Here is a 27,916-nt window from a genome sequence, read left to right on the forward strand (position 1 = left end):
CAAAACCACTCTTTGATGTGCTTGACTATCTGGGTGTCTCCTACACTAATTATGCGGATGACACCCAGATACTCATCCCCATTACTGGTGATTATCTGGCTGACACCAAGGCCCTTAATGATGTCTACCTGGTTATACAAGCCTGGATGGCCCAACACCAGCTGTCCCTCAACGATGATAAGACAGAGCTTCTCATTTTGGGCACTGCACAACGCCTGAGCAGACTTGAACCGGCATACCAATCTTTCACTATAGATGGCAATAGCATTCGAGTTTCAAAAGACACTAAAACATTAGGGTTCTACCTTGACGCTACTCTATCATTAACCCGACAAACGAATGCTGTCAGATCTGCGTCAGCATACACATGCAAACTCATTGCAGCCTGCAGACCTTTCCTTACCACCTCCAACAGTGTCACACTAGCAAGAACCCTCATCATGGCTAAAATTGACTACTGCAGTGCTCTCTACCTAGGCACTAGTCAAGAGAACGTAAATAAACTCCAAACTACCCAACACAATGCCATTCGTGCCGCCTTAAACATCCCTCGTAACCACCATATCTCAGAAACTAGATCAAAGTTAAAGTGGCTACCTGTCAAGCAAAGAATCTCACTCAAAGCACTCGCCATTACGCACATATGTCTGGCCAACAAGGCCCCCATCTATCTCGGCAGTCGACTGTCGCGACACTCTACCTCCCGTCCACTAAGAACTGCCCAGTCCCATTGCTTAGCCATCCCTAGATTTAAACTGCAAAAAGCAGGGGGTTCAAGCTTCCCGGTCCTAGCGTCCAAGCTCTGGAATTCTCTCCCTGCTACTATCAGAGCGGAAGGGTCTTTTCACACTTTCAAAGCCAATACCAGATCCTGGCTTTTCGACCTGCCTTAAGTCCCACACAGCGCCTCTGTCTTACTCTCTCTGACCTGCTGACTGTTTACTTGTACTTAATGTCCTGTTCATATCATGTAATGTCATTCCTCTGTAAATTCATGCATTGTGACTCCTGTATCTATGCATTTCTGTAACCTTACAAATTGCGCCCTGATGCCCCCGGGCCTGCGGGTTGCGCGTTATAAATAAAATAAATACAAATACAAAGGCCACCAGGAAATGGCCAGGACAGAGGCCAGAATACGACACTGGGTTTGGTTTCCTCAAATTGACACCAAGGTAGAGCAGGTCATTACATCCTGCCACCCTTGCTAAATCTCAGAAATGCCTCCAAACCCTGAGCCAATACAGTCGGCAGAGCGTGGATCATCAAGGTTGAACGCCATCAGCGTTGACTTCTGCACAGTGAAGGAAGGAACATACCTGCTGGTGGCCATTGATGACCACTCCCGATACCCAGAAGTGGAGATCATATCCTCGACATCAGTGGAGACCGTAATACCTGCACTCGAGAAGATGTTTGCAACACATGGCCTGCCAAGACGCAGCAGGAGCGACAATGGACCACCATTCCAGGGGACAGAGCTGAGGAAATACCTGGACGATTTACACATCAAAGATCACCACATCACGCTCCGGTGGCCACAGGCGAATGGCGATGTGGAAAGATTCATGCGAACAATCAAAGTGTTACGCATGTCCAGGGCTCAAAACAGCCCCTGGAGAGTGGATCTATACAAATTCCTACGGAATTACCGGTTGACGCCCCACAGCTCCGATAGCATACCCCCAGCAGAACTCATGTACTGGACTTTGGTAAACTCAACCATACTACAAACCCGAGCAGGGGAGTAGACCTTTTCGACAGCGACCGCACCCAACTAAGGAGAGTTGCAGCAAACGTATACATGAGCTACAGGAGACCTGCAAGAAGGTCGAGACACAAAGTCGGTGATCCACGATTAGTGCTGCGGAACCCTACAAAGTCCAAGCTGGGAACACGGTACAACTGCACACCCTGGACAGTGACCCGAATGGAAATGACAATGGTGATAGCCGCACGAGGACAACAGACGATAGCCAGGAATTGTTCTTGGTTCAATAGGGTGCCCCAGCGAATGTGGACCTACCGAGACACAGTCCCAGGTGGAGGCAGAGCTGCCATCACACATTACGAGTCACTGAGGCGAGGGAGGAGCGACACCGAGTGGAGATCCAGAGGAGCAACCAGAAGGATCTGAGGGGGCATATCCAGAAGATGGATCTGAGCCAGAGTGGGGACATAGCCCTGAGACAGCTTCCCGGCAGAGGCCCAGCAGATATAACCAAAGGCAGCCCCGAAGGCTCCAGAGAGGCTGAGACTGAGTGGTGAAATGACAAGGGGGAGAGCGCAGAACTGTGCCAGACTAGATTTGCACAGGGAAGTTAGTGATGTTGTTTGATGTGGTTATGTGTTTGATTGGAAAAAAGGAGGAATGTTGTATCCGCCTCGCGTCCCGCATGCGCAGTGATGTGAGGTGCACTAGAAATAAAGAGTCCGCCCTGCCACAAGGCAGGCAGTTCCGGGTACAAGCGAAAGCAAGCCTGTCGTTTCCTTTGTCTGCTCCCCAGCTGGGCCTCCAATGCAGGCCCTGCTCATCCCTCTCTCCGCCGGCTGCACCGGCAGGGAGGAACAGAACAATAGACTGCTCCTGCCTGATGCCTTATCGTGTCCTACATTACCCACGCGACTCTCAAATCACACATGCAGCAGTACTCTTAATAATACATGCAACACCCAAACGCAAGGATAAGCGGAGGCAGGGTGGTTGCTAAAGATAGGGCCTTAAGAGCCCAACACTACAAGTAACAGGCCCGTTCCATGCCCCTTCCCCACACTTACCTCCTGCTTGCACCTCACTCATCTCAGTCAAATTCTTTCTACCTAGCCAGTTCAGGAAAGAGGTTGTTTGCTTGTGTTGTGGTGCTTATAAGCACTCTTTGGGGGGTGGGCTAACGTTTCGCCTCCCATCCCGCCCTTTTCGCACCTTGAATTTCCCCTCCCCACACCCACTTCCTGACTGCTGGCGTTGGTCTGTCTAGGTGAGGTACCCCAGCTTGTCCCTGCTGTAGGGGGGCGGAGAGACCTGGGCCCAGGGAGGCCTGCTGGGCGATGCGGCTATGGCAGCGTCCTCCCAGGCCTCCCGTTGCTCGGGGCATCCCCTGGCTAAAGCATGAATCTGCGACCTGCAGCAGACTTCACTTGCTGCCTCGCACTCTGTGGGGAATCCGTTGTTAAAGCTGGTAAGCTCCTCCTCTCCCAGGTTTCAATCGCACCGTGAAGTGCCTAGAATAGTGAATCCCGAACCTGCAGCTGACTACGCTCTCCACGTCAATGTAAAAAGCACGTTTTAGAGCTTCCCAAACTGCTTAGTAATCAAGTGAATGTATTAAAGTCCCAGTACCTGAGAAGAAAACGCTTCTTACTGGGTAGTGTAATTCTCTATGGGCACCTTCTTCTTAATTCATATATGCCTACCCTTCACCCTAAGAAGGCTAGGCCTTTGGACTTAAGTTGAGATGTTAACGTGTAAAGAATCTTGGGTGAAAGCTGTGATTTTGGAACAAAGGCAGATCGCATCGATTGGTCAGTGTTAGGCTGCCAGTGCTTGAGCTCTTAAAGGGGCCATGGGTTTATGTATGTTTGCTTTGGTTAAAGAATAGGAAACCGTTATTGTTCTAGGAGTGGGCATATTGAAAAGGTGTATGAAACTATTAAAGACTCCAATACTAAAGAACGAAACCTACAGTTAAGTAATGTATTCATGTGTCTTTAGGAGTTCACTGTTAAATGTATTCTACACGATACATATAATCAAAACATATGCATGCTAAATCCTAAAACGTGAACAAGGGAGCTGAAGGTAGTATTGCCCCACAATAAAAAACGTTTCATTTTTCTTTAGTGTTTGCCGGCGGTGTATTCGGAAAATGGATCATCATTGTCCTTGGGTTAATAATTGTGTTGGAGAGACTAATCAGAAATATTTTGTATTGTTTACGGTAAGTTACGCACTTTTTTGTAACTTCAGAAAATTGCATCCGAAATATTAGTTTCCCATTATCAAAAACTGTGAAATAATCAATCATTGGACGACATTACATTAGAACTCTAAGTGCCCCTATAATCACCTGTTCCAAGGGCTGGAGCCCAGTGCTAATGCCCAATATGTCCCAATAAATAAAAGGGAAGTAGCAGATTCCTATCTAGATGTAACAAAAATGTCAGTGTTCTACATTTAATTCCACTATTTAGAATGTCATTTTATAATTGTTTAAAACCAATGTTGGCTGGTAAGGTTCCAAAGAGACGCAATGTAGCTACACACTAATGTAAAGATACAGATTTTTTGTTTTTTAGCCTCTGCTATATTTAAGTTGCAGTCAAGTCTGCCTACATCCAAAAGTGTTCATGCAGAGGCACCGCTGATGCACTGAGGCCAGGCCATGTGTGACCCCACAGGGTGCCTTTAAGGCATAAAATAAGTCTGAGCCGAACCACTGACCTCTGTGTGCTGTTTGGGCAACATTAGCCTAAATCTTGACTAAATTAGCATAGAAACCGTGGCCTTACTGGGCTACCTGAGAATCTTACCTTGCTGTGACGACTAGGAATCATGGTATCAAGCCTTTGAATGCTCAATTGAATCTGGTCAATCTTTGCTAGCTAGGACTATTGGAATCTGTCTTTCCTATGCTAACTGGGTATAATTTTATCCAGTCTTACTTTTGCTAATGACAAATAATGGGATTTGTCCTTACTTTGCTAACTGATTGTAGCATCTGGTCTTGATGTGCTAAATGGCCATAATAGAACCAGGTACTGCTGTGATAACTGACCATGAAGGAATCTTGCTTTGGTGCGCTAACTTGGTAAAAGTTTTGCCACACTCTTCCGAATAGGCATAATGGAATCGGCCACTGCTGTTTAATGGGTTGTTTGGAATCCGGCATTGCAATGCTAATGGGGCATAATAGAATCTGCCAATGCTAAATGGTCAGGTCCATAACAGTATCTGCTACATGATGAAATACCTTGCTTTTATGAGCAACAGAGCATATCAAGGCAGTATCTTGCAAATGATGTGAATGCCTAACCATTTGATACCTGTACCTGACACATTCATATGCATTATCTATAGGAAAGACCAATCTATTGACTTTGTTAATGATTGCTTTATTTGGTGTTTGAAAAAATACCCCCTTCTGTGTAGTGCCTTCTAGGGCAGAATTTATTTTTGGGGCTTTTGTTGTCCCATCTAATGGAGCCCTTAGCCATTTTGCTTTTTCCTGGTGGTTATGTTCGTTTTCCTAGCTCTTAGTCCTTATTTCTGTGATCAGAGGGACTTCTTCTGAAGTCCCCCTGCTACTGAACCTAGTTTTATTTTATTGTTTTGCTTTTTGTTTCTAGATGCACTGTATCTGGCAGACATGCGGGCATGTGTGGTCTGTGGTGGGAGACTTTGTGCATTCACTCGGAGTGTGTGGACATAGGAGCTGATTTGGTCTTTTTTCCAACTCTAGGAAGAGGAGGATGAGGAGGGGGAGTGGTGCTACATAATTCCGTTTCCAGTGCGGATGTGCGGGCAAGTGTGGTCTGTGGTGGTCCAAGGGGGCCGGTGGGGCCAAGGCCCTCTTATTGGAACAATCTCACTGCACGAATGTGCACTTGACCAGTTCACGTAGGTTTCTATCAAGTGTCTCCTAAAACCTCTAATTTTGTGGTTGTTAATACCATTTTTCCCTACCAAGTCCTGTACATCGATCTCACTGTATTAAGGATCGCGATGCCTACCCTACGTCAGCTGCCTCCGCTCCAGCATACAATTTATGCAGTAACAATAATAACAATAATATGGCCAATAAGGACTACTGTACTGTAAATCCTGTGAGAAGGCTAGTATGACCAATATGACTGTTACTCAAGTTCATGAGGAACAAATTGACTCAATTATCTTGGACAAATCTTTTATTCGGTTGTGCTGCGACTTGGAGAAAGCACCACTGTTAGGTGCTCATTCTGGCATTCCTGGGGGCAACAGTCTAAGCAAGATGCGCCAAAATCTACACCAATTTATCCAACTTGTCCAAATGAGTATTTCACCTCCGGAAATGTTTAATTCTGCAGAGACTCAATTGTGCAGAGACTCAAACTACCTCCCCAACTTGGACACTTTGGGCCCCTCTTCCATATTCGCACTTCATTTCATTTTGGAATCCATATTAAGATTATATGACCACATCAAAGACATAGTCCAAGAAAACACATTCAAATTAATGACTGTTGACACCAACATAAAAACGTTATTAGAGACTCGTGTTAAGCCTAGCACAGACATGCCTTGGTGTGGTTCTCTAAACCTTGATAAATCAACTCTTGTGTATATACTTCTACTAATTCTGACCTACTTCCTGCTGTATATATGTAAATATATGCTTAATATGTTTAATTGCTATCCTCACTTTTGCTTGTATCATTATACTGACAATGTTATGTAACTGTACTTGCCCTCCCTTGTTACCATCCCCTAAGTAATGCGCCCAGATGCCCCCGGTCCGGGTGAGCAATACAAATAAACCAAATACAAATACAGAGATTGAGCAGGCAGTCGAAGTGTACAGTCCATCACCTCTGTTAGAATGTCAAGGCAGGTTAAGTTTCTTGCCAGTTTTATTTGCTTCAGGCATTGCAGAGGACCCAACGCATGCTGTTGTTATTGTACAGGCAACTAGTGTGGATCGCTATCAAGTTATATTTAGGTTGGGGAAAACTAAGAAAATAAACCGGACAAAGATCCAGCGAAGGGGAAAAAAAATAATAAAAGTTCTTGCGCTCGTTGCCCATGGAAGAGGAAATTATAGATCTTAACACCCAACCAGGACATCTTTTAGGGGGTACAAGTACTTCTGTTCCTTTCAAGAACGAAAAGGGTATACAGAAGGACAATATAAATAACAAAAGGGAAATGATTACATTTCTGGTATGACAGAATAACATTGATTCAACTTTGATACAAGTTATCTCTGCGAACAGTACAAATCCAGCCTGGAGACAGAGGGCTGGACCTAACTCTGAACTGAACAATCCAAGTAATATTACTCCTAAGGAGCCTTGTATCTTATTGACCAATGTTGAACAAGACAGAAACGAGGCAATCGAAATATTACCTTGCCCGTCTAAATCGTTGTTGGGCTTGCCTAGAAATCTTTGCTTATATGATGTACGAATAATAGGCCTGGAAAATATTGTGTCCAGGTCAATGGTGATCTATATTTAAACAGAGCTACATTACTTAATATATTTGCCAAGATTCCTACCTTGACTTGGCCTTGATACCGGACAGTGCTATGAACAGATTAGTACATTTCTACTCCAGCATAGTTGCGGACTGGTCTGTGAAAAGCAGGATATATTTAGTTCCATGGGATTCGATCTAATTGAATTTAACAACCCAGGGCTCATTAGCCCCTGACTTAACAGCTAATGTGATGATTTTGCAGCAGCATCCGCCGTTAATAATTAAAATGGTATTTGTTTCTAACATCTGTTGTGTTACGAATACCTGGGATAGGAAGGTTCAGTGTAGCCCAATGAAGACTTGTGTTGGCTGGCGGATTCTATCAATGTAAATACCAAATCCAAGGGGCTCTTTTCTACTTTTCTAATCTTTAGCACTCCTAGTCTAAGATTATTATTATTCTGGAACTCATGTGGATCTAATAATCTCATTAAGGCAATCTTTGCTCCTAGAGCAACACATTATAATGTAAAGAGACAATGTCTGTGCGTTCGCTTTAATTTGAAGGTTATCACACATATTCTAAAGCAGCTCACGGAGGGTCAACAGGTTGTCCGTCAGGAGGACTGGCTTTTGCCCTAGATTTACATTTAAAAATGGAATCTTTTGAAATCTGTACACATAACTATGGGCTGCTAACTGTTGGTCTGAGTTTGGAGGATCCTTCGTACCAGGTTTCATTAATTTGTACTGAAATCCTATTAAGATGCCCTGTAAAAAGTTTCAGTTAGCAATAGGACAAATCCTAGCAGAATGGCTTGGAAGTGGATTTGCGACTAACATTATAATTGGAGGGGACTTCAATTCTTTTTTTTTTCTACTTCTTTTTATTGGCATTTTGTAAATCCAACATTGCATTAAATTAATCAAACATAGAGCTTCATTGAGGACTATGCCCCACCTACGGTTCAAAACAAACTCAGCAACTTCTTCTCCCTTATTGCTCTCAATACCCAGAATACATAGTTTACAGGGGCAATATGAGTCCCTGTAGTCATCCCGCAACAAGGCAAGCACCATCTCCCATTCCCTGGGGAACCTCAGCTGGTCCCCTTGCAGTGCATACGTGATCCATTCCAGCGAGACAAGGCTCCAGACCTTAACCAGTCTGTCCTGTTCATGTGGGGGATCTCTGGTCTTCCATTTTTGCCCTATGACCAGGGGTGCTCCCAGGCTCAAACTGACAAACGATTTCCATCTGTGTTTTGGCCCAGATCTAAAGCTCTGATCTCCAATGCATGAGGGGCTTTCTTTTGGGCCTCTGGAGGTTTGCTTGCCAAATATCGTTTGGAGATTATTATTTATAGACTTGCAGAATTTCTACAGTTTCGGGCAACTCCACCACCCATGCAGCCAGTCCCATATCCCCCTGTTATCATCTCAAACAATATTGAGAAGCTGATGGAAACATTTGGTGGAGGCATTCCGGCGTGGAGTGCCATTGAGTCATTAGTTTATGCCAAAACTCCCTCATTTGTATGGTGTGTGTTAGCTTGGGGATATCTTTCCTCATCCATTGAGAGTAGAATGGCCATGTGCCCCTTTAGCAAGATCTTTTCTATAAGGTGGCAGGCTCTGCAGATATTATTGTGGGTTTGCCTTTGCTGGATAAAGCATGCGTGATCCTTTCAAAGCGTATCGAACCGAATGACCTACATTCTGTTTGCCATGATTTTTGTATACATTTTAGCACGTACATTTATAGGGCAATAGGCCTATATTATCCGCATTGCATCGGATCCTTAGCCAGCTTGTGAAAAAGGATAATTTTCACTTGGGTTTGAGTAATGTGGCCACCTCTGCTGAAAGAATTGTAAAGGCAAGTCAATTTTGGTGCCAGCGTATGCTGGAAGATCTTGTAAAAGTCAGCCGGGTATCCGCCTGGGCTTGGCGACTTACGTAGCTGGAGATTTCTAATCACATGCAACACTTCCTCTTTAGTAATGTCGCCCACAAGTGCTTCCCGCTGTAGAGGGTTTATTTTTGGAAGGGGTAATGACTGAATGCATAGTTTTTTCTGGTGTAGATCAGGGAGATCTGATTTCTATAAAGCAGTAGAATGGGCTATAAATTGGGCCATCATTTCTGAGGTGGTGGTTACCTTCGTGCCGTGAGACCCTGCTATTCCGAATTGTCTGCATGGCGGTTCTCTGCTTAAGCTGTCTAGCCAAGAGCCTGTCCTCTTTATTAGCTTTGACATAGTATTTCTGCTTCATATATAGTAAGGCCTTCTCTGCCTTCTTTGTCCGTAGAAGATCCAATTTCCCCCTTGTACACATATAGGCCTTGGGTAGCTTTATGCCTGGGTTATTGGCCATCTTATGTGTAATGTCCTGTAGTTCTTGTACTAGTTCCGTTTCCAACACTCATCTGTTTTTGCCGTGTGGCCTTCGTGGATAACAGTTCGACCCTTACTGTTGCCTTAAAGGCATCCCATCAGGTATTTTCAGATATTTCCGGAAGGAGTTAAATTCAAAATAGTCCTTAACTTTATTTTCTATCTCTTCTCACATAAGCGTGTCCGTTAGTAATTTGCTGGGCTACCCCTAGCTCCAAAGTCTGCTCGGGTTTTTCTGGAGATCTAAAGTTACTGTAATGGGGCGTGGTTCGACAGTGCTATCGTGTGGACTTCCATCTGTGTTATTTTACCTAAAAGTGTGATTGATGTCCAAATGTAGTCTATTCGGGAAAAACGAATTGTGGATAAAATGTATAACCCGTTTCCGTTCCCCGAAGTGAAGTCCAAGCATTTGACAGGGCCAACAGTTCCATTTTCCTTTTAAGGAGTTTCGATGGAGGGGCTTGACCATATTTGGTCTTATTGCTTCTATCTTTCTGGGGGTCCCATGCTAAATTAAAATCCCCTACTACTAAGACCTGGCCAGCAGAGCAAGTCTCCAGTTCTGAGAGTACCAACCTGAGGAAGCCATCTTGTCCCGAGTTGCGGGCATAAATCGAGGCCACCTTTAGTCATATCTCCTATGCATATTAGGAGGAAAGTTACCTCCCCTCCCTATCTTTGCGTGAGTTTAGGACCAGAGCTGTTACCCCCTTTCTAAAGGCTATCAGCCACCTTTCCCTGGGCATTTGCTTGGAACATTGACTGGTATTGTCTGAGTGTCAGTTTATTTCTATCATTTTGTTTAATATGTGTTTCTTGTAGTACCACCACTGCAGATTGATGGTGTGTCAAAAGCCATTGGAGTTTTTCCCTTTTTGACTGCGGTATTCAATCCCTGTACATTAAGTGTTAATAGTTTGAGATAGGTGTCTATATCTACTTGGTCTTTGGGCTTTTTTTCTTTTGTTGCTCATAGCCTCTTAGTAAATCTGCTGCCCAGGTCTGGATCAAGCCCCCCCCATTCACTGCAAATGACCCTCAACTTCCCCCCCTCCCCTCACCTTCGTCCTCCCCACAGTCCCGAACTCCCCAAAACCAATGCCCCCTGCTCCCTGGTGCGAGCCAAAGTAGCTACATGATCCTTGGGCCGATTGCCTGCGGCTTGAGCTCGCATAAACTGCCAGGGGCAACTTGCGGGGCGTCCTAGAGCCCCTGTCATGATCCCAAGAAGTACTTCCATAGGTGAGTCTCTGCCTTTCCGGCCTCCTCTGCTATCTTGCAGCAGCCTAAGATAACTCCATTCCCTTGGTAGCCTGCGCCTTCAGCTCACTCCATTGTTCTTTTCGAGGGGATTGGGTCCTCCGATGTATTTCATATCTAGGACAGTAATCACCACAGCTGTGCTGCTTCGGAAAATCTTTCGGCGTCTGCGTCCTGCGTCGATATGCCGCCCTCGAGGACCTCCTCCGACGACCGACGTCACTGGATGTTATAAGTAGGACGCACGACGCCGTAGCCTCAGTTCGACTTTTTGGAGTTTCTGTTCTTTATCGGTTCTTCGAACCTGTTTGTTTGTGAAGTTTTCCTTCGTAAGATGTCTACCTAGTTTTCCACCCTGCGTCCGGGCTTTAAGAAGTGCGGAGACTGCGGGTCCAAGATGTCGGTGAAGGACTGGCACGACGCCTGCCTCTGGTGCCTCGGGGAGGCCCATGACACGGATGCTTGTGTCGACTGCCAGTCGCTTACGTCCAAAGCCTTGCGGGAGCCCAAGAAGAAACTGTCGGTAGGTAAGGTGTCCAAGCCACGGAAGTCGAGGTCTGCGGGGCTTTCGACGGACGATTCGAGGGGCGACTCTCCGCATGGTCGTCGGAAGTCCAGTGGGTCTCGGTCCCGCCACTCCTCTGCCTCTTCGAGGCACTCACAGAAGCGCCGTCATCGGTCGCCTTCCCTGTCCTCATCTGAGGACTCCGCCCGTCGGCGGGTCGATTATCCCACCAAGCATGCGACGCCGGAGGAATGGGCTTCCTTCGGGAAGAAAATGTTAGCGATTCTCGAATCGCAGGGCACTGGTCTGTCCGCGCCTCCGAGTGGGGTCGGTCGTGATTGGTCGAGAGACACCGCCCGTACGCCTTCGGGCTCGGGTGGTCGGCACGATTCGCGGGAAAGGTCCCGCTCGGACAAGGGGAATCGTTCTCGTCATGCCCGTTCCAGGTCCCGGTCCTCGATGCGCTCGAGACCGTGTGCACCTGTGGTGTCTTCGAGGAAGACGTTGACGCCTGTGGCACCGAGATTGTCGACAGACTCTTTCAAGGCTCGACCTCCAAAGAAGTCGTCGGCGCCCAGGCCGTCGAGGGACATGCTCGCGGCTCCACCCTCAAGGCCTGTGTTGACGCCGTCGATGCTGTCGGTGCCGCGTTCGGCATTGATGCCGATTCACTCGACGCCTTTCGAGGCTGTTTCGACGGGGGTGCCCCGGGGCTCGGTGGAGCCCCCTAGAAAGGCTCTTGCCAGGGTCAAGCATGGCTTTGTTCCACATTCTGTGCCTTCTTACCGCCATCTTGAGTTTATTTCGGAGGTGGATGAGGGCTCTGATTCTCTCGGGCCATAGTCAAATTGAGGACCTGCGTCAGTCCCTGCACGACGCCAGTGGTCTGGACACCTCTCCGGAGGTGGAGTTTTGTAGGCCTGAGCCTGGCACTCATGCCGACTCCTCGTACCAGCGCCTTATGTCTAGGGTCGCCGAGTACTTGGCGTGGTCTGCTCCCCCAGGGGATTTTCTTCAGGATGACCTTACGGATATCATTGACCACGGTCCACCAACTGACCCGGTACTGCCGTTCCATATGGCTCTACAGAGGAGGGTGGCGGCGGCTTGGACTGCTCAGGAGAGTCTCCCGGCAGTGGGCAAGTATTTGCTGCAAAAATACTGCCCAGCCAGTAGCGACCCCTGCTACTTGACCAGGCACCCCACTCCGGAGAGTTTGGCGGTGCAGGGGGCTACGGCCCCAGCAAAGCAGGAGTCGTATCGTACCATCCCTCCTGATAGGGACGACAAACGTTTTGATGGTTGGGCGAAGAAAGTGTTTTCTTCAGGGGGTATGGCGCTTCAGGCGGCCAACTCTGTATGTGCCTTGTCTCGTTTCACGCACACTCTGTGGAACTATTTCCTTAGCGGCTGAACATATTCCCGAAGGGGACGAACGGGATGGTTTCCTTGCTATGGTCCAGGATGGCAAGGATGCCATGTGTGAGGCCGTTCAGTCGGGTTTGGACATGGCAGATTGCGTCAGCCGGTCCATGGCGGCGAGCACCGTGATACGCAGGTTTGCGTGGTTGCGGAAGTCAGGGTTTGCTCCTGATGTGCAGGCCCGGCTCCTCAACATGCCCTTTGACAGGGAACATCTTTTTGTCAGCAAGGCTGACGAGAACCTTGAGAGGTTGCAGACCTCCAAAGCTCCAGCAAAGTCGTTGGGCGCTGCAGTTCGACAACCTCTGCCTTTTCGTCCTAGGGGACAGCAATGGAGGGGAGGTTCCTTTCGTTATTACTCATCCTTTGGTAAAAAGAGAGGAGCTGCCAGTCAAAGGGACCACCGTAGGAGTGCCAGAGGTGGAAAACAAGGTACTCGAGGTGCCAAGGCTGCTCGGGCAGTTGCCTCTTTGCCCTCAGGCAACGCTGCAGTCGCTTCAGCTTAGTCATGAGGCCATGTCCCATGGTTCGCCGGTTGGGGGGAAGGCTGGCGCAGCATCTTGTAGAGTGGCGCGCCATTACTTCAGATGTGTGGGTTCTGGAGATCATAGCCCACGGCTACTGTCTTCCTTTCTGGCAGAGGCCTCCCGACAATCCACCGGGGAATCTCTATTTGAAGAGTCTGGATCCGCTCCTTGCGCATGCAATTCAATCCCTGCTGGAGAAAGGTGCCATAGAACTAGTGCCTGTAGCGGAGAGGAACAAGGGATGGTATTCCCCTTATTTTTTGATTTCCAAGAAAGACTGGGGATTGAGACCCATCATGGACTTGCGCGGTTTGAACAAACTCCTCAGGAAGGACAAGTTCAAGATGGTTACTTTCTCTCAAGTCCTCCAGGCCCTTCAACTTCAGGACTGGTTGGTGTCTCTCAACCTCAAGGACGCTTATTTTCATGTGCCGATCCATCCAAAGCACAAGAAGTACCTGAGGTTCGCGGTTGGGGACTCGTACTTTCAGTTTCGGGTCCTGCCGTTCGGATTGACCTCCGCCAGAGGGTCTTCACCAAGCTCATGGTAGTGGTGGCAGCGCATCTCAGGAAAGGGGGGGATTCATGTCTACCCCTACCTGGACGATTAGTTGATCAGGGCGCCCTCTCCCGAGCAAGTCCTTGATCATCTGTCAGTCACCTGCCACTCCCTCCACAAGCTGGGCTTCTCCCTCAACTTAGAGAAGTCCCATTTGACACCAACTCAGAGGCTCCAGTACAATGTGGGGCAATGTTTTCCTCCCCAGGTGAGGGCTCATCACATTCAGCAGATGGTGCACAAGTTTCAGCTTGCCCAGAGTCTCCCAGCGTTCGAGTTCTTGAGATTGCTCGGCCTCATGGCATCCTGCATTCTTCTTTTGCCAGAGGCCAGGTTGCGAATGAGATCTTTGCAATGGGCACTCGAGCTCAAGTGGTCTCAGTCCTCCGGCAGGATGTCGGACCCTGTTCAGGTGCCGTCCTCGGTCACCCAGGACCTTCTGTGGTGGGCCGTCGAAGACAATCTGATGAAGGGGGCTCCATTTTGGCTTCCCTGGCCGGAGGTGATGATCGTGACGCATGCATTCCCTCACGGGATGGGGAGCTCATGCCAACGAGTTGACAGTCAGCGGTCATTGGTCTCCGTCGGAGTCCAGACTCCATATCAATCTGTTGGAGCTGAGTGCTGTCAGGCTAGCCCTGAAGGCTTTTCTGCCGACTGTGAGGGAAGAATGTCCTGATCCTGACGGACAACACAGTGGCCATGCACTACCTCAACAAAAAAAGGGGGGGGGTGGCGGGGTCACTTCCTCTGTGCAGGGAGGTGATGCAGCTCTGGTTCTGGGCAATCCAGCAGGAAGTTTCGATCTCGGCAGTTCATCTGGCCGGAGACGAAAACGAGACGGCGGACGCTCTGAGCAGGTAGAGCGCGATCTCTCACGAGTGGGAGTTGGCTCGGGAGATTCTCCTGGAGATCTTCGCCCTTTGGGGGACCCCTCAAGTGGATCTCTTCGCCTCCAGTGTCAACCGGAAGTGCGAAAGGTTCTGCTCGCGGGAATTTCCTCCAAAAGGAGCCTTAGGAGAGACGCGTTTGTGGTGGAGTGGCTGTACGCTTTTCCTCCAGTCCCCGTCATCCCGCAAGTGTTGCGGAGGTTACGAAGTTTCGGTTCCCGGATGATCCTCATTGCTCTGGCGTGGGCCCGGAGGACGTGGTACCCGGACCTTCTCCACTTGTCCATCTGCCCTCCATGTCGTCTTCCCTACAGAGACGATCTGCTCTCACAGGAGGGGGGTCAGGTTCTCCATGCAGACGTCATATCCCTCAACCTTCACGCTGGTTTCTGAAAGGTTGAGGTATAAGGATTGGGACCTCCCTGAAGACGTGATGGAGGTGTTGCTTTCGGCCAGAAGGCCCGCAACAAAGTCCATGTACCGTTGCCGTTGGCGAAAGTTCTGCGACTGGTGCAGGGTTAAGAATGTGGATCCTTTTGCATGTGACATTCCTGTGGTTCTGTCTTTTTTGCTTTCTTTAGCCCACAGGGGCTTGCAAGTGGGTACTGTTAAAGGTTATCTGGCGGCGCTGTCCATATTTAAGCGCTCGTCTGAAGAGTGTTCTTATTTTAAAATTCCTTTAATTTCTCAGTTTCTCAAAGGGCTCACTAATGTGTTCCCTCCGTCACCTTTCCAGGTGCCCGGTTGGGATTTGAACCTTGTCCTCAAGTTTCTGATGGGTGCTCCATTTGAGCCTTAGCATTCATGCCCTTTGAGACTGTTAACTCTTAAAACTGTATTCTTGGTTGCGGTCACTTCCGCTCGCGGAGTGAGTGAGTTACAAGCACTTTCAGTTAAGCCACCCTTCACTGTATTTCAGAAGGACAGGGTTGTCCTTAGAGTTCGTCCTTCCTTTCTTCCGAAGGTGTTGTCCGAATTTCATTTAGGCCAGAAGGTTGTTCTTCCGGCATTTCATCCTCCTCCACATCCTGGTAAGGAAGAGGAGAGGCTCCATAGGCTCGATCCTAGGAGAGCTTTAAGCTTTTATATTTCACGCATGTCCTGGGTCAGAGTGGACGATCAACTCTTCATTGGTTACGCTGGAAAGCGTTTGGGACAAGCTGTGACTAAGCAGACTTTGTCTCGCTGGATTATTCTGGCTATTTCTGAGTGTTACCACTTGGCGGGTAATGACCCACCGGTAGGCTTGCGGGCCCATTCTACCAGGGGTATGGCTGCCTCTACTGCCCTACAGAGGGGTGTTCCTATTTGTAACATCTGTGACGCAGGGCTTCGGTCCATACTTTTGTACGTCACTACTCCCTCGATTCCATCCGTGGGCAGGATCTGGCCTTTGGCAAGACGGTCCTTTGCTCCGCAATTTGATTGGGCATTCTAAATTTATTTTTCTAAATTCTTTTCCCACCTCCTTGCATTGGTAGTGCTTTGGGAGTCTGTCATAGATATGGAATACGTCGGAGGACCCAATCCCCCTCGAAGAACAAGTTACTCTCTTACCTGGTAACGTTCTTTCAATGGGATGGTCCGATGACGTATTCCATATCGCTCCCTCCCTGCCTTCCCCGCTACAGAATTTCTTATGCGATTGCAGCTTACGTTTCCGCAAGGCTTCGTGTGGTCAGACTGGCAGAAGACTGGTGCCACACGTTCTGGGGGAAAAAACTACAACTGAGGCTACAGGCGTCGTGCGTCCTACTTATAACATCCAGTGACGTCGGCTGTCGGAGGAGGTCCTCCAGGGCGGCCTATCGACGTCATTGACGCAGGACGAAGACGCCGAAAGATTTTCCGAAGCAGCACAGCTGTGGTGATTCCTGTCATAGATATGGAATACGTCATCGGACCATCCCATCGAAATAATGTTACCAGGTAAGAGTAACTTGTTCTTCACAACCATAGCCCCTGGCCCTGGAACTCAGGGTCTCTGGCCCTCGCCACAGTGTTCCTGCAAGGCCCGAAGGGCCCAATCATGCCCTCCTCAGCTGTCCTTTGGCACCAGGCTCCTAAGGCAGGTGGAGTTTTCATTGGGGAATGGACCAACATGGCTGCCCCCACAAGGTTCGGCATGTAACTGCACCATGCAGTCTAGCATCTAAGGCGTGGTCCGCCCTGGAGGCACCTGGGATACCTGCTGGCTATTTAAGCCACGCCCGAACTGAGGCACGCGCTTCGCGTTGTTCTGCACTCGCAGTGTGACGTTCACCGAGACCTGCTCGCAGCATCCTTGGCCTGCATCTACAAGGGAGAAGAACACCATTATTCCTCTTACCTGTTCAGCAACCAACTCCTCAATCGCTCCGTAGTCTTCCCTTGAGCTTGTCCTCACCCGCAAGCAACATCCTAGAGAGGAGAAAAAAGAAGAGGCCAATTAGTAAGCATTCGTCTTCCGATTCCAACGCCTTTCAGACTCCCGTTTACTTACCGGAGCTCTCCTGGAATCCAGCAATGGCCCGGACATATTCCCCGCTACGCTTCCATCTGGCCGCTTTTCTTCCAGGAACTTCTCGGCGACCTGCAAGGAAGAATAGCACAGCTTAGCCTGATTCAAAGGACGCTCATAGCGCCGCGCTTCGTGCATTCTCTTACCTTCTCGAGCACCGCCCTCTCCATCAGCTCGATGTCTTCATCATCCCTTCTGCATCTACAAGAGAAGGAGAAGGTTAACAGGGCAACTACTATTGCGGACCTATACTCTTTAAGAACTAAAGACTCACCTTAAGAGTGGAGTCGCAGCCGGACTGGACTCCCGGGCCCACGCCAGTGAAGTAACTTGGCCGTAAGGTGCCCAGCCACGATGCGCCCCTGCACAGAACAGCAGGACGGAGAGCGCACCTTATCGAAATACAAGGTGAGGAAAGCTCTAAGGGGGTCGCTAAGGGAACATTTGGGAGGCGGGCCCCAAAAGAAGGTGATTGTGGCTAAAACTGAACTCCTGTCTTCCAGAATAGACCCCCGGCAGCGCGAGTCCCCGGGTTAGGTGAATCCAACTCAGAAGCGATCCAGCCAAGTCGAGTGGCGTCCCTGTGGATACAAGGTGAGCTTTACAGTTCTGTGCATCCTTAGGTTGACTTTCTTGCGTGGTGTTGCACCCCAGTATTGGTTCCCCCTACAATTCTGCATCGGTCGGGACCATTCCCATGCTTTAGTCTTTTGCAGCGTCCTGGACTCCGCCATCGCCCCTGGCCGTGAGTCGTCCTTTCTATATGAAGCAGCTGAGTCCCTTCTTCCTTGGACATTATTCTGTTTTGTCGGCCATCCCATTGAAATAGGAGGCCAAAAGAGAAGGTCCATTTGCATCTGATCGGTTTAGATTGTAGATATTTCACCATGACTACTAAATCTCTCCTTTCCTGTAAGGTGGCCTGGGCAAAGTCCTGGTAAAGTTGGATTTTCACACCGTTATGTCGGATCGGTTCTGCCAGCCGGAAGGCTCGCAGGATATATTCTTTTTGGGGGTAGCATGCCAGTACGACCAATGTCTCTTGGCCCTGATCCGGGGTCCAGCCCTCCGTCAGGTTCATGATTCGAATATTGGATCTGCGCTACCTATTTCCTAGGTCTTCACATTTTAGTTCTACATTATGTACGTTCCTAGACAGATCCTCCCGTGCCTCATCCATTTTGCGAGTGTCTTCCACTATTTCCTGGAGTGCTCTTTCTGTGATGACCGAACGCTCCTCCAGCGCTGCAACATCCTTCTTCAGGTTGTTCAGTGTTTGCTTCACCTCTGCTGTGAATGAAGCAAATTGCATTTGGAAAGCAGAGCTAAGTTTGTCTTGAAATCCCTGAAAATATGCTTCTATGTCCGCCTTTGATGCAGAGAACGAAGAATTGATTAGCCCTCTCTACATAGGAGTCCGGAGGTAAAAGAGTGAAATGGCTTTACAACATGATTAGTGCTCAAAAAACATAACATTGCTCCAATATTTTTTGAGTTTACCTCTATCAAAGGTGGTAAACTGCCACACCAAGAATCAGACACTATAGGACTGAAAGAATGGACAGATTCTTTTAATAATTGGTAAAAGGGTACACGATATAAAACTCCACAAATTGAATAAAACGTAGATGTAACAAACAGTGGTTACAAGCACTTAGACAAATTAAAACAGAAATTAAACATTAGATTAAACAGGGGTGTAAGTCATCAGCTGGACATTACTTTACGGCATAAATGTCTCAGATTACTATTGTTAGTAATCTTTTTCCGATAGTCGACATGTTTCGGCCATAGCTTAAATTGGACTCTATTTCTAGTGTCTTTTTCAACATTAAAGGCCATCTTCAGGACAAGACGATTTCTTCCAGAACAACTTCAGTTTAATGATTTACCCCAATTGTTTGATGTAATTATAACATCACAGATTTATTATTCCAGGCTCTGTGGGAGCTGAATGGCGTAAGAATACGCCAGCAAAGACCATTTCTTTGGCACAAAAGACTGATGCTGCAGTGCGAAACACTTTGTTCTTGTGGCAAGGGAGAGTATCCCAACTGTGGTCTGAAGGAGTAGTATTCGTATTTCTCTCTGGCCGATGTGCAGGCTATTAGCGTAGTTGTGATGATTTGGTATCTTGCTACATCTATCAGTGCAGATTAGTACACTGTGCCTTAACAAATCGAAAGGATAATCACTCGATGGCGCTCTTGATGCCGTGAGAAAAACTGGCTATATGCTGTAACCATCAGCAGAGTCTAGTATCAAACTGCTGTCACGGACTAGCAGTTCTCAAAAAACTAAACAGCCACGGCAAATTGTTTCTGCGTGCGGTCCGGTTGAACTTCAGTAAACGCCTACCATCGGGACAGATTTAAGCTATGGCCGAAACATGTCGACTATGGGAAAAAGATTGCCAACAATAGTAATCTGGGACATATATTCCGTAAAGTAATGTCCAGCTGATGACTTGCACCCCTGTTTAATCTAATGTTTAATTTCTGTTTTAGTTTGTCTAAGTGCTTGTAACCACTGTTTGTTACATCCACCTTTTATTCAAATTGTGGAGTTTTATATCTTGTATCCTTTTACCAATTATTAAAAGAATATGTCCACTCATTCAGTCCTATAGTGTCTGATTCTTGGTGTGGCAGCTTATCACCTTTGATAGAGGTACACTCTAAAAATGTTGGAGCAATGTTGTAATTTTTTTTGAGCACTAATCATGTTGTAAAACCATTTCACTCTTTTACCTCCGGACTCCTATGTAGAGAGGGGTAATCAATTCTTCGTTCGTTGGTTCAGTTACCTTTCTTATTCCTGTTTGAGAATTGATCCCCAATAACAGAAAATTAGGGAATCCACCTTCATTTATATACCCTCCTTTAATGCAGCCATTATACCGGTGGAATCAGTTTCCTCTCCTTTCTGTGTGCCTTGGGAAACGCGATTGGCGCCAGCCCTTCCCTGAGGATAGTAGCTGAGGATCTGTTAAGGTGACCCAGCCTGCCCCTTTTCCAGCTTTGGGACACTAACCTGTTGCATTGAAGATAGTTTCATGCCGCCTGTGCCTGCATAGCCTCCTACTCTTCGGTGTGTGCGCCTCCCGGATCATCCAATGCCACTGCTCTCACGCCATATGGCCCTCTCTGCCCCCACATCCATAGAGACAGCAGTATTAAGGGGTCAAGTTCACCACAGACCCTGCGTACCGGGGCCTCGCAGGGGACAGTGTGAGGCAGGTGCCCCTCCACCGATCGCGCCGCCTACGACTCGGAGCTTAGTCAGTGGGGCTGGCCCACAGTCTCGCCGGACCGTGTGCCCAGTTGTCATTATGGAGCGGCTTCTCGCCCCGATGCTGAATGGGGCCGGGCAGTGCAGGGACATTCCTCTGCCGACTGCTTCTCCGCCCGATCCGCGCCTATTTGATCCTCTGCTCCATTGTGCCTCATAATGCAGCGTGTCACCTTTGGTGGTCCCGCTTCAGGTTCTGCTGCGCTTCGGCGGGGTTCCTTCTGCTTCCCTTGGCCAGGCAGCTATGCCGGGGGGAAAGATTGTGCTGCAATGCTTAATTATATAGGCTAATCGCCCTGCCTAACATTGTAGGCCTTGTGGGGTGCGGAGCTCTCCTCGCGTAAATCTACAACTCCCTGCCGCCATCTTGGAATCCCGCCAGGGACTTCAATTCTGAGTGTGCAAAGAGTTTCCAAACTGAGAAGAGTCTTGTGACTAATACTAGAATGGCTTCATTGGTGAAGACCGAGGGCAAACTGTGGGATCTCTTTATGAAAAACTGGGATTTGAAGATTGCTCTTCCTTTATCTTGGTCTCCCAACTCCAACACAAAGACTTGGCAAAGAGGTACAAGATTCTTTTGGATCGACCATGTGTACCTTTCTCTGAATCTTAAAACCATGTGTTCGCCTTAACCATAACTCACTCGGATCTTGGCAATCATAACAATTGATATTTGTCTCGAAATTAGTACTCAAGATTTAAACCCCCTGTTAGCTATGATATCTCTGGACAGAGGGGGGCTCCCGATTAAATGGAACGTGACTAATTGTATAAAATGTACAGCCGCAATTAAATATCTCTATGAACAGACAGATAGTGATTGAAACAGAGAGCACTGTGAAAGCGTCTTTGAGATCTGACTAATGACATTAACGTTATCATGAATAAAAAACGCAAGATTCTGTAGAAATATAAGAACCATCTAAAAATGATGAAATACCAACTGCATGTTAATGATAACCAGGCAGTGTTAGAGCTTTCTAAATCTGCAAACTTTTCAAAGTTTTGGGAGATGACCAATGATTTCTTAGAAAATAGCGGCCCTGAAATTTCGAGTTGTATTATGGAATTGATATGGCTAGACTTTTTATGAGAAGTATGTGAAACCTCCCACAGAATCTTTAATTGATTTTCCCAATCACTCATATATAGCAGCAGTGGGTTCTTACTTGTCACAGGGAGATGTTCTTTTAGCTATTAGCAAGGCTAAACCGTCTAGTACACCTGGACAGATTATTTATCCCCTGCAACCATTAAAAATTATGTTATGTTAGAGGTTTTTATACTGCACACACTCGCCACCTTTGTGGTCCTGTGGCGCTCTGGCGGATCTGTAAGGCAAGAGAGTGAGGGGGTGTATGTTAGTGGGACTGAGTGAGAGAAAAGAGCAGGAGAGCTGTGATGTGCTTTTGGCAGCTTCAGTTTACTTTACACCGTTTGCTGAACCTAGGTGTGTATTTCGGTTGTTAGCCATCATGTGCTGCTGTGCGAGGTTATGTGTGGTTTGTTTTCTTGCTGTTGTAGTGAAGTGTATGTGGTTTATTATGCTGTAGTGGTATGGTTGTGTTTAGTACAGAGTTTGAGAGGTGAGTTTTATTTAGTAGGGTTGGTTGGTGGCATCACGATCTCAGTGTGCTGCATGCTAAACTCTGCAATTCTATCTAGATACGACACATGCCAACCTTCATAATTCTATCTAGATGTGACACAGGGTTGGTCTGCACAATTCTACCCCATCCAAAACTGGTCAAATGCAAACTGTAGCCCACTAATAACATTGTCTGGATGCAAAGTATGGTCATTTTACACAATGAGGCCAGATTCTAAATAGCTACCTTATGCAAGTGCATTAAATGCTGACTATGGCTGGTAAACATAAATAGGCGAATATGCCTGGGGAAGTAGGATATTAGGTAATGAGAGAGGTGGGGTAGTTAATGCAATACAGTAATGGCTGTACCCACTACACTTATCTTTCAGTCGCTGCTGGTTGACGCCTGCAGACTTCCCAAGCGAACACGGGCAAACACGAAGTGGAGCTGCTTCTTCGGGAGCTGCCCTTTGCCTTGTGGCCCTTAGACAGTGGCTTCCCAGGCAAGGCTGCTCTTGAGTACTTTTATTTGAGGACGGGTTCCAGGTGGAGCAGCCAATCACAGGAGCTGGGGGGGGTGGGCTGGAAGAGGGCAGGCAGGGGTTGCAGAGCGGGGCAAAAGTGAAAAGAATGGACAAGAGTGAAAAGAAAGAAGAAGGAAAAGAAAAATGAAAAACGGAGGTGGGGGGCAGGAAGGGACAGAGAGGGGCACTCGCTTTACCACGGCCAGGACGGAATGCACAGGACCCACTCACACAGGCCTGTTGCTGCTAATACCGCCCTGGCCGCAGGGGGAAGGTGGGACTTGGCTTCCAGGTGGAGCAGACAAGCACAGGAGGAGGGGGAGCTGGAAGAGGGCGGGCAGGTGTTGAAGAGTGGGGCAAAAGTGAAAAGAATGGACAAAGATGGGAAGAAAAAAGAAAAAGAAAAGCAGTGATAAGATGGAGGAGGGAGCAGGAAGGGACAGAGGGGGGCACTCACCTTGCAAGGGCCAATACGGAATGCACAGGACCTGCTCACATGGGCCTGTTGCTGCTAATACTGTCCTGGTTGCAGAGAAAGGTAAGACTTGGCTTCCAGGTGGAGCGGCCAATCATGGGAGGTGGGGGGGGCGGGGGGGTTAGAAGCGGACAGGCATTTTTGCAGAGCTGGGCAAAAGTGAAAACAATGGACAGGGGGAAGGTGGGACTTGGTTTACAGGTGGAGCAGACAATCACAGGAGGTTTGGGAGCTGGAAGAAGGCGGGCAGGGGTTGAAGAGCGGGGCAAAAGTGAAAAGAATGGACAAGGGTGGGAAGAAAGAAGAAAGAAATAAAAACGGTGATAAGATGGAGGAGGGACAGGAAGGGACGGAGAGGGGCACTCACCTTGCTAGGGACAGGAAAGAATTATGGTCTTAGTATTCTTTTCCAACTGTTTGAGAAATTTACAAACATTAACAATTGCTCAAACTTGGTATACTTCAATAATTGTTCCCGTCTGTAAAAGGGCAGACCGTGCTAACCTGGCCAATTATTGGCCTATTGCTATTTTAGACGTGTCAAGGTAAGATTTTCACGTCTGTTTCTGAGGGATCTGAACATTTGGGTAATGCATCTGGGAATTCATTCCTGCCTTGAGGTGGGCTTTAGGAGGTACCTTGGTACTACACCAAATGGAACTATGTCTCATATTCCGTCAGGAGTCAAAAAAGGAGCCATAGGTACTGTCTATATAGCTTCCCATGATATGGCTAACGCCTTGGACAGGGTTGACGGAAGGGGAAACTGGTGCAATCTCCTTTCTTGGAATATACCTTCTCCATTGGTCCAAATTCTTTCCTTCTTACACCAAGATACATCTGTGAAAATCGGGATTACTAAAGAGGGTTTGTTGAGCATATCTGTTGACTTGCACATTGGCATCAAGCAGGACATTTATATGTTGGATGTCGAGAACCTGTGGTGCCCAGGAAATACGTAACCAGTTAAGTTAGGACAAAAAAGACTGAACTGAAGAGGGAAGGTCAGAATATGCCTCCCGTCCCGGAAGACCCTGAAACAGAAAGAAGAACCAAAGACAATATGGCCGCCTATTATACGAGCTCACACCAATCCCCACTGCTCACCAAAGGACAACTACCACGAGAGATGCCCTCTCATCAGACCCTACAACCCAGGAGCCGTGCAAACACTACCCAGAGTGGACGAAGACGCACAAGAGGGAGGCGGAGACCGCTACATGGACAGAATTGACTAAGGCGCAGAGAAGCCGTGCCTCAAGTCATTATAGACACCACCACGACATAGCTACGTCAGACATGAAGCACACATGCCATCCGCACATTTGGGACACTCACACGCCCAAATACACAAAGAACACATGCATACAGGTTCTATGAGTTAGAGGACAGTGGCATGTACATACTGCCACACGTTTATTATTTTTGCCATTGACTTGCTGCAGCAACGCATGAATGCAAGAAGCAATTAGGTCACATGTAAATGCTTGTACATGCTTACATGCAAATAACCCTATGGAATGGCAGGAGCACTCGAGGGACCTGACGTCATAACGCACTAATCTACGAACACAATGAAAGGTGCATACAGTAGAATCCAGACCATGGCTTAGGAAATCGTAGTAGGCCCTAGCCGTCTTAGGAAAACCTGAAGCCACACAAAATGCTGTGCAAGCAGAACTACTGCAGTGAGAACGAAGCCGTTGCCATGTTGTAATGTTGCAAGTGACAGTCCTTACCATGAAACAAAGTAACACAAGCAGTAAGGGAGCCCATTCCCTGTAAAATGCAGAATAATTCAGAGCTCCTGATCTCACAAACGTGGTCTCCAAGAACATGATCCGGCCAAGCTGATGAGCCAAGATTTGCTGGCCGGAAAGAGCAAACCATCTCACGGACCAGACAATGGTCACAACAAATTTGTTAGATGCTACAGTTCTGTGCTGGGAACGGAGCACGCTCACGGCATTGATGGGCCACCCATGGTTATGACGCTGACACATAGTTGCACCTCACGGACACATAGTTGCACATGCACCGTGAACAGTTGTCATGCGGGATGGGAACTGAGTTGGTCCCAGGCTTGTGTGCCTGCGAGTCAACCAATCCATATTCATGGCCCTAGGGGTGGGTAGCTGGGATCACTGACCAATCATGGGGTCTGCACACTGTAACAATTAGTTAGTAGAAATTTTCGGGGATGGTCCAAGCCTGACACCTGACGTGGCCTGGTCCAATGAACTAACCTCTACATGGGCTCCTATAGGGGAACTACCACTCAACAACCTATCCAGAGTGGAGTTAGGTTTTTGGAGAAGGGCCTGGAATGTGACGTGAGTTGTGACACCATTTGCTATCAAAACTGGCCTGGAAGCCAGGGTTCGCTGAGAGGTGCCCGGAATCGCCGCCGTCCATGAGATCACTGTGGTTTGTTGGCTGTAATAAACCTCAGTTATACCTTGCTACTTGTTTGGACCTTACGTTCTTTTGGGCTGGCAAGGAGTTAGGCTTTCCATGAGTTCTGCATCAGTGGACTCTTATCAAAAGGCTCTGCCTGCCTGGGAGTTTACCCTAACAAGTTGGAGGCACTGCAAAGATTGTTTGTGACGTCAGCCCGGCCACAAGCTGCCTCCTTAGCTGTTGGACCTGGAAGGCTACAGGACCCCCCCAGGAATTGCGAGACAGCCGGCCAGCGCAACCGAGCCGCCTTCAAAAACTATCCCGTCCACGCAGACCAGACGGGCGAACCGAGCGGTTGATGGGGAGCCAGCGGTCGAGCAGCATCAACGAACGCAAAACATAAGTAGTGGTCCACACAATTAGCAACGAGGTGTGAGGGTGGGTGTAACATGTGCTGGAGGAGGGAGGTGTTAACTGTGAGACATAGTAATGAATAGTGTTCAGTGAATAACGGTAACACGTGTGTGGCAGCAAGGACCTGAGCGTAGGTAGAAGTCCCTTTTATATGTCTTGGGAACGTTTAGTCTTCGAGGTAAAAGGTTCTGGTGAACAACCAGGACTATCGACTTGATAGGCTTGGACTATAGAAGTATTAGGTATTCCTATGAATTGGGTGTTTTAGCTTGAAGCATAGATGTACGTATCCCCGTAAAGGTTAGCTGGAGCTATCCTAGAATACGGAAGGTGCACTATCTGGTTAAGTCTCCTGGAGAGAGGCATTTCACACGTTAGGCGACCCAACGGGTGTAGTTAGTCACGAGTGATAAAAGTATGCTCTGCCCTAGAGAGGCAGGAAGACGGCTGTAAGGGTTTTGTGAGAATATTGTGGGGTTGTGTGGGTTTGAACAAAAAATGGGTTGTTCTGTGTGTATACAAATTATTTTCCTACCTGTACGAGCTTTTAGCTTGGTGACGTCGCCCATAGGGTGGTGTGTTGTGATGGTGAGGAGCTAGCATTGTCGAATTGGGATTGGCAGAGAGGTGAACCTGTGGCATTGCACGGAAGCTGCATGCGCAGGATTGAGGTGGTGTGCCAGACAAAGGCAGCGCTGGTGAAGGAGGGGCTGTATGCGGAGGACGCCGTGTAAGGTGCAGGGCCACGAAGGCCCGTAGTGAGCAAAGGTGATCATTGTTGAATTGTATCATTTTTCCCTTAATAGCGGATTATCGAAGCCCTCGACTAGAGGTCAGGTAAAACACAAAATTCATGATGTATCCTATGTATGGTGGGGGCAGTAACCCCCATACAACATGTGTAAGACCCTGCCCCCTTTAAAGATATGTTAGTAAAGTATAGAATACAGTGGTCCAAAGGTACGGACGGCAAAATAGCAAGACCATGGCCGCCTAATGGCAGTTTCTACAAGGACGTGCTGCAATCACTGCTGACAAAGTTACATAGCACATACAAGGGGAAGAAATTAGCCAAACGCATGTCCGTATTCAAGCTTTGGCGTATGTTCCAAGAGGACAGGCCATGGATGATGAGCCAGCAGGAGGTAAAGAAGGCAGGATCAGACCCTTCTGCTCCACCTCTAGCACCACCTAGTATGATTTCCGACGATGCAGAAGATGCAGAGGAACAGGGCACATACCCATTAAGAAACTAAAAGCAGCAGAGGGGTATTCAAACCCTATGTATAACCCACCCCCATACCCTAAAGACTCACAGCAGCGAGGTGCAGGGCAGGCGGCCAGCAGCTCCGAACTCGACGAGGAGGGGCTGTGGCGTGCAAAAACGGAGTTTGCGGTGATGGTGGCAGAGGAATGGATAGCTGCACAGATAATTCTAAAATTAAAGGGGACGACAATGGGGGTGGTCGAAGGGGCAACAAAGGCAATAGAAAGCTTGGAACTGGGACATGGGTGCCGTGGAAGTGCAGCGCATATAGAGGAGGAGGAGAAACAACGAAGGGACGAGGAAGTAAAGTTTGAACATGAGGACAGGGAGCAGAGGAAGGAAATGGAAAAGGAAGTGGAACTGCGGGAGCAGGGACGGAGGGAGCAATTGACAATGTTATACACAGAGCTAAAGGATATAAGGGAACGGGACAAGATCAGACAAAAGGAAGAGTGGGAGAAGAAGGGAGATGAGGAGAAGGAGATGGCACTATGGAGGAAGAAAATATTACTTCAGGAATCACATAAGTATGAAGTGAAATGGCTAAAACAGTTCAGATTGGAAAGTATAATGAGGGAGCACGACAGAGAGAGATGAGGATGCACGGGTGCAACGGCAGGTAAGCAAACAGATTGCACTAGAGTTGGAAAGGAAAAGGCAAGATGAGGGGAGGCAAAGAGAACGGGAGGGCACAGATCTACCGGCGGGTGGCT

At 48.0% G+C, this 27,916-nt stretch overlaps 1 protein-coding gene across 2 annotated transcripts in view; it reads left to right on the forward strand.

Annotated features, from left to right (window-relative positions):
- Positions 1-27,916, forward strand: part of ZDHHC3 (zinc finger DHHC-type palmitoyltransferase 3) — a 402,886-nt gene that overhangs the window by 250,360 nt on the left and 124,610 nt on the right. For both annotated transcript variants that reach the window (XM_069648316.1, XM_069648317.1), the window contains exon 4: positions 3,842-3,938. In XM_069648316.1, the coding sequence (XP_069504417.1) occupies positions 3,842-3,938 (97 nt within the window). The remainder of the gene's footprint in view (positions 1-3,841; positions 3,939-27,916) is intronic.

This window comes from Ambystoma mexicanum, chromosome 2q (genome assembly GCF_040938575.1).
Source record: "Ambystoma mexicanum isolate Mex_15411 chromosome 2q, UKY_AmexF1_1, whole genome shotgun sequence".
In the NCBI taxonomy this organism is placed as follows: Eukaryota; Metazoa; Chordata; class Amphibia; order Caudata; family Ambystomatidae; genus Ambystoma; species Ambystoma mexicanum.